At 54.5% G+C, this 7,462-nt stretch overlaps 1 protein-coding gene and 1 pseudogene across 1 annotated transcript; both read left to right on the top strand.

Annotated features, from left to right (window-relative positions):
• The first annotated feature begins 1,302 nt into the window (after positions 1-1,302).
• LOC134434417 (small nucleolar RNA SNORA74) lies at positions 1,303-1,483 on the top strand (annotated as a pseudogene).
• A 4,809-nt stretch (positions 1,484-6,292) lies between these two features.
• Positions 6,293-7,033, top strand: LOC134434340 (olfactory receptor 14J1-like; the record flags this gene model as incomplete). The annotated part of the gene is made up of 1 exon (XM_063183010.1): positions 6,293-7,033. A coding segment is annotated over exon 1 (741 nt), but the record flags the coding sequence as incomplete, so codon positions are not given.
• Between the last annotated feature and the right edge of the window lie 429 nt (positions 7,034-7,462).

Here is a 7,462-nt window from a genome sequence, read left to right as displayed (position 1 = left end):
CTCTGCTTCCCATGAGCCGGTGCTAGAGTTCAGTTCTCCCAACTCCACAGATCGTGTTCCTGCTCCGGCTCTGTCAGGGATGCTGGAAGTGTCCAAGGCCAGGTCGGACAGGGACTGGAGCAACCTGGGACAGTGGAAGGTGTACCTGCCCATGGCAGGGAGTGGGACGAGACCATCTTAAAGTCCCTCCCAGTGCCTGATTACCGAGGGTTTTTCCCCGCCCCGGGGGGAGCGGCCGAAGCGAGCGGGGCGATGACTGTGGAATCACCTCGGCAGCGTGGCCTGACCTGCTCCTTTTCTGCCCCCACCGCCATGTGGAGATGAAGCAGTTCTGGGGGGCTGGGCTTCTTCAGCTCGCCGCCATAAGGGCCAGGAGCGGCTCTGGCGGGCCGGGCTCCCTCGCCATGAGGGCAAGGAGCAGCTCTGGCGGGCTGGGCTCCTTCAGCTCGCCACCATGAGAGCAAGGAGCAGCTCTGGCGGGCCGGGCTCCTTCAGCTCGCCGCCATGAGGGCAAGGAGCGGCTCTGGCGGGCCGAGCTCCCTCGCCATGAGGGGCCACCGCCGCCATGAGGTGAGGGGGGGCAGGGTACAGGGCGCGGGTGGCGGCGGCAGCGGGGCTGGAGACCGGGGCTCCGGGGCAGGAAGGCGCCACCTGAAATACTCACTGTCTCCTATTTAGCTGTTCGGCCGGGCGACTGGGGATGTTGCTCGGCTGTGCGGTTCAGCATTAATTCCTCAGCCTTTCGCTCGGTGTGCTGGCTTTTGTCCTCTGCCACAAGCCAGGCCGCTGCTGTTGAGCTTTGTGAATACAGATGGAATAATGGCTTATTTGTGATGTTTCTGCTGTCCTCTCTTTAGGCCTTCAGCCGATGACTGATGGTGGTGACCCGCCCGAAGGAGCAGCTCTGAGGTGCCCCGGCCCCGTCGCGTGTGGAACCCCGAGCTGAGCTGTGCTGGGACAGCCGGGGAGGCGCTCCGGGAGGGCACTGGAGCCTGCGAGAGCAGATGTGAAGGGATAACCTGCCCGTGGGACACAGCAAGAGCTCTGGAGCCACATGGGTGAAGTGTGACCGTGAGCCAGCCTGGGAAAATGGGCAAAAATGTTTTGCTGTCTAAAAGGCCTCTGCTGGCTCCTGTGGTAGCCTCAGGTCCTCAGGGTGGAAATAGCATGGTTTATCCAGAAATAAGTTTAGCTTATCTATTCCTCTTGCTGGATGAAGACTTGATGAGAGTAGGCATCATCAGAAAAGTGCCTCCACGTTTTTTCTGCCCTCTAAACCTCCCAGTTTTGGGGTTTTTGTCTCCCAGCAGTAGTCAGCTGCCCGTGGCTGCTCAGTGCCTGTGCCAGTGTTATGCTGCTGGGAGAGAAAGGTGCTGCTGAGCTTTCCTGGCACCAGCAAGGCCGTCCTGGTGCTCAGTGGTGCCAGGTTTTGGCAGCACTCTGCATGCCTGAGAGTGGAGTAACTCCTGCCCGTGGAGACAAGTGACTAGACTGTACATGCTCATGCAGCAACAGGCAGCTTTATTGAGAGCTAACTTATTTATATAGATAAGAAGGCCCATGAAGGTAATCCTCATTGGCTGAGCCAGTTACTACTCAGCTAACCAGCCAATAGCAGCCTGAGTCTCCAGTGGTCTGGGCCTGCTCTTACTGGTCGAATTACATAAGCAAGGTAATTATATAATAAATCACTTATGAAGCTGGAATTATTTATACTGCGTGGCCTACAGGCCAGATGTAGAGCATCACAGAGGAATAGCTCATAAATATGGAACTTGTGTGTGTCATAAAACCTCTATAGCTCATAAATATGGAACTTGTGTGTGTCATAAAACCTCTGTTCGCATGATGTTTGGAGCACTCGAATGGAGGAAGGATCCTCCAAGTGATCAGTGCTGCAATAAAAATGAATGCTTTTTGATACTCAAACTGTGTTAGAAAGTTTCTTTTTGGGTGATTTCAGTGTCAGTTCCACAAGGCCCTGTAGTTTCACAGTGGCCCCTTGGTTCTAAAGTGGCCTCAGTCGCACAAGGCCCCACAATGTCCAAAGAGTCCCCTTAATTCCTTGGGGTCCTGAAGAGCTACAATGGCCCCTTGGCTCCATGAGGCCCTGCAGTGCCACCCTGGGGCAGGAGGCCAGGAGGGATTTGTTCCCCACACGCTGCAGCTCCCTGGGCCAGCTGGCACCAACACCTTCTCCCAGGCCAGCACTGCCGGGTACAGCCAGGGCCGAGCCACACTGCAGCTCCCTGCAAACCACGGCAGGGGCTGCCAGGCCAAAACCCGAGTCACAGACAGTTTGTCACTCTTCCTGACTGTATCTGACCAAGAAATGTCCCATTGTGGGGTCCCCTTTCCTGCAGTCACTGCAGCACTGGGACCATCCCTGGAGCTCTGAGCGAGAGAAATGGCCAGTGCTGCACCTCTGCACTGACTCAGGGATGGTAGGAGATGCTCTCTGGGGTGGCTGGAACCATGGAAAAAGGACAGTTGGGAGCACAGAGGGAAACCCAGCTGGGCTGCTGGACTGGGGTAAGACATCTCTGTCTGGGGAAGAAGTTGGCTGTGAAACTCCCTCCTGTGGATGCTCACGTGCCCAAGAGTTGGGCACTGAAGAGCATCACAACAACAGACAGGAGGATGGGGCGGCCAGGATTAAAGTGCCTCAGGGGGGTCTGGACTGGCCACACAAGGGTGAACCCTGGACACCATCTCCAGGTTATCCCTGACTGTGAAACATGGGCTGAGATCAATCAGGGCCAGGCCAGGCAAAGCCCCTGTGGTGTGGGGGGGCAATGGTGGGAATATAAATCTGGGGCGACATGTGGTCTTGGTAGTAGGTGTAGTAAATTGGGAGCACCATTCCTAAACCACAACAGCCCTGTCAGAACCAGGCCTCTCCCTGCACTGCCCCCGCTCTGCTGCCCCACAGCTGCTGGATCAGGAAGGGCAGAGCCATGGGGGAGGAAAATGCACAGGGACTCCTCCTGGGAGCGACCTTCCATCCTGATACTCAGACCCCAAGGCAGAAACCCCCATCCTCAGCTGGGAGGTCACCATCAGAGTCTCTGCCAATATCCCACTTGGTGAATCTTTCACACTGAGATTTTGGTCCTTCCTTTCAGTTTCTTTACTTTTGGGGCTTTTAATGATTCCTCCATAAACATGGCAATTCATGTCCCTAATATGGCAATTCTTTCCTTTTTAGGGAAGTGTTGGCAATTAGGCCACATTAAAATGCTGGCAGGGTGTGCATAGGTATTTGCAGCCCTGTGGAGAAGCAGTTGGGATATAAGAACCAAAGAAGTGTAAAATGGTTTGAGTTTGAAGAGACCAAAAAGAGTCTCTGGTAAAACTCCCATTACCCAGGAACACCTTCACTTGTTCAGGTTGTACAAAGTCCCTGACCTTAAACACATCCAGTGATGGGGTTTCAGTTCTGAGGGCAGCCTTTGCCAGTGTCCTGCCACCATCATCAAAAAATATTTCATCCTTACAGAAAATCTAAATCTGCCCTCAGTCACTTAAAAGATACAGTGTATTATTCTGTATTATATTCCCCAATACAATCTTGGGCAAAAATGTACTCAGCAATTCCTGGACTTAAATCACATCTCCAGGGCTGAGCACCTTTGAGTAGGCCCAGAGATCTCCCAGGATGGGATTTGGAGGCCCCAAGAACATGATCACTGTCTGGGAACTGGAAGTCCTGGGTTCAGTGGAGACTGAGGGCAGAACAAGAACAGCCTGTGAGGATGACAAAGGTGGATTCAAATATATTGGACCTCTTCTTCATAGTGGAAATGAACCTGAGATAGAAATAATGTCACCAAGTGCAGCTGTGAAGACACAGAATGGAAACAAGGAGAGATTAATTTCCCTCCCAGGGCAGGGCTGTGGCACAACACATCTCCCAGAAGGAGTCTGGGTCAGCCCCAGGCTCTGTGTGGGCAGGCAGAGGCAGGCAGGAGGCAGAGCTGTCAGCAAAGGAAGGGCCCAGCCAGGTGGGGCAGCCGGGGGATGCCGACAGCCTGCAGGGACAGAGGCGCAGGGCAGGGACACCGTGGGACAGCCTGGGCTGCACAGGGCACAGGGATGGGCAGCAGCTGCAAGACAGCCCTGCCAGAGCCAACTTGGGCAGCACTTTGGCCATGGCTGCTGGCCCTGGGCCTGAGGCCGTGAGGGGACAAGTGACCCTTGCAGGCCTGGGGCCTCATTGCCTCCTTGTCCCTGCTCAGCAGCCTGGCAGGGGGCACCCCATGCTCCTGCCCTTGGCATTGCACATTCCCACATGCCAGTGCCCATCCCAGGAAGAGCCCTGAGCAAGGAGGGAGGGACAGGATCTGCCTGGCCAGAGGCTGGGGCTCAGGCCTGGGCTCTTTGCATTCCTCAAACACATCCAGGTTTGCTCAGCACCAGAGACACCTTGGCCTTGTTTGTCCCCAGCTGTCATCACTGCCTCCAGTGTTCTGCTCTAACTGGAACCAGGGGAAAATTTCTCATTTGTGTCTCTCAGAGGTACCCATTAAAACTTGGAAAACTTTGGAGTTTCAATTTAATTTTGAGTTGTTGAGAAGTTTTCTGAACACTCTCTCAGGGACTCAGTTTGATGTAAATAACACCGAATCCCCAAGAGTCTGATTTCAGTCCTTGTGCTGTGTCTGTACTGCTGAGCTTTAAAGGAACAGCTCTTCCCAGGACCAGCTCCTCTCCCAGCCCAGCAGGGCTGAGGGCTCTGCCTGCAGACACTGAGGGGACAGGAGCCAGGCAGAGACAGGCTGAAGGCAATCAGGATTGGGAAGACATTGAGCTGAGACTTCACTTGGGGAAACATCTTCACAGCCCTGTGCATGGTGAGTGTGTGGGTGCAGGGCAATGTCCCCCGTGCTCCTGGAGGGATCCCCTGAAGCCAGCGCACCCCACAGCCTGGGGGATGTGTCAGGAGGACTCTCCCAGTTTCTCTGTGGCACAGGAGCAGGAGGAGGAGGAGGAGGAGGAGGATGTGCTGCAGAGCGGGGCTGCCCTGGGCACCGTCAGAGGGACAGGGCAGGACGGCTCCTGCTGCCAGGGACGACTGCAAGGGCTGAAGCTGGGGCTGCAGCCAGGGCTGCCCAGGGCTGTCCTGCAGAGCAGCTCCTGCAGCCCTCAGGGCTCTTGGCCAGCCCAGTGCCACCTGCCAGGGGCAGCTCTCAGCCTGCCTGGCAGCTCCCCATGGACGCTGCATGGGAGAAGTTGAAGGTGGAAGGAGCCACCCCCATCAGGGCAGATTCCTCCTGCTGTTGAGATGGTGCTGCATGGCCAGGGCTGCTCTCAGCTTTCTCCTCAAGGGAAGGGAAAGGGGCTGTCAGCTTTGGCTGTGTCACTGAGACTCCTGTACTGTAACCCTGGGCATCAGCAGATGGGCCTCAGATCTCCCTCAGAAAGTGCGTCCTCACTCTCCTCTCCCTACAGACAGCAGCAGCAGCACATTGGCTTGCAGCATCTCTGTTTGTCTGCCCTACCCTTAAGGCCCCGCTGCCAGGGAGATGCCCCTGGGCAGTGCCCTGTGCTGGGAGGAGTCTGCAGGACAGAGCTGAGCCCCCAGGGCTGGGCTGGGCTCTGGCAGCACTGGCAGGGACAAGGCTTGGATAGAGAGAAACAGCTCCCAGTAGGCACAACTCCAGGCAGCAGAGAGCCAGACCAGCCTTGGTATCCTTTCCTGTTCATGTGCATAGGGAAAGAGAGAAGGGTTTGGATAAAGTTATTTTTAAACTGGAGAATTCCAAGAGTCCACTGTATTTTTCAAGAAAGATTTAAGCGTGATCATGCTGAAATAGAGAGAGGTTAAATGAACACAGGGCACCTGTGTGGGACCAGCAGGTCTGACTGCACTGGGGCACAGCGAGCCTGTTTTCCCTCTGGGCTCCCCAGTGTTCAGCCTGAGAGCAATGCTGAAGATAAAGCAGTAACTCAGAAGGAGCAGAAATCCAAAATCAAAAATAAAGAAATTAAAGAAAATTTCCTTCAAAACAAGATAAATATTTTGAGGGGATTCCTAATGAAAGAGCATAGGATGGACTCAAGGAAATCTGTCCAAGCTTGTCAAAGTCTTCTTTCAACAGTTCACTATGCCCAGAGTGAAGGAATGTCCAACAGCAGCTCCATCAGGCACTTCCTCCTGCTGGCATTGGCAGACACGTGGCAGCTGCAGCTCCTGCACTTCTGCCTCTTGCTGGGCATCTCCCTGGCTGCCCTCCTGGGCAACGGCCTCATCATCAGCGCCGTAGCCTGCAGCCACCACCTGCACACGCCCATGTTCTTCTTCCTGCTCAACCTGGCCCTCAGCGACCTGGGCTCCATCTGCACCACTGTCCCCAAAGCCATGCACAGTTCCCTCTGGGACACCAGGAACATCTCTGACACAGGATGTGCTGCTCAGCTCTTTTTCTTTCTGTTCTTCACTGGAGCAGATTTCTCCCTCCTGACCATCATGTGCTACGACCGCTACGTGTCCATCTGCAAACCCCTGCACTACAGGACCCTCCTGGGCAGCAGAGCTTGTGCCCACATGGCAGCAGCTGCCTGGGCCAGTGGTTTTCTCTTTTCACTGCTGCACACAGCCAATACATTTTCGCTGCCCCTGTGCCATGGCAACGCCCTGGGCCAGTTCTTCTGTGAAATCCCACAGATCCTCAAGCTCTCCTGTGCCAAATCCTACCTCAGGGAACTGGGATTTCTTGCTGTTAGTGTTTCTTTAGTATTTGGTTGCTTTGTATTCATTGTTTTCTCCTATGTGCAGATCTTCAGGGCCGTGCTGAGGATCCCCTCTGAGCAGGGACGGCACAAAGCCTTTTCCACCTGCCTCCCTCACTTGGCCGTGGTCTCACTGTTCCTCAGCACTGGATCATTTGCTAACCTGAAACCTCCCTCCATGTCCTCCCCATCCCTGGATCTGACCCTGTCAGTTCTGTACTCGGTGGTGCCTCCAGCCCTGAACCTCCTCATCTACAGCCTGAGGAACCAGGAGCTCAAGGCTGCAGTGTGGAGACTGATGACTGGATGCTTTCAGGAACATTAAACTGCTGATTAATTTCTGCAAATAACTTATAATCAAATTATTCTTTAAAAGTTATTTTGGGTTTGGTTGTGTTTGTATTTTTACTTTTTTTATACTGACCACAAAAAATTTCATTTCTTCTGACATTTCTCATTTTGTTTCTTTCCACCTTCCCTGTGCCCACAGACTGTGTCAATGAGGGGCTGTGCTCTCAGTGGCTTTAAATGAACTAAAGGATGTCCCAGCAGAGTTTTCTGCAGAGATGCCCTTTTGTTGCCTTCTCTGGAGCTGCAGCAGCAATGTCTGTGTGCAGAGCTGGGGGCAGATCAGTGCTGGCACAGCAGCTGTGCCCAGCAGCAGCAGCACTTGGTGTTTCCAGTGCTGCTGCCGTGGCCCTGTCCCACTGCCCTGGTGGCCCTGGTGCTG

Source organism: Melospiza melodia, unplaced genomic scaffold (genome assembly GCF_035770615.1).
Source record: "Melospiza melodia melodia isolate bMelMel2 unplaced genomic scaffold, bMelMel2.pri scaffold_35, whole genome shotgun sequence".
In the NCBI taxonomy this organism is placed as follows: Eukaryota; Metazoa; Chordata; class Aves; order Passeriformes; family Passerellidae; genus Melospiza; species Melospiza melodia.
This window is presented reverse-complemented; position numbering and strand designations above follow the sequence as displayed.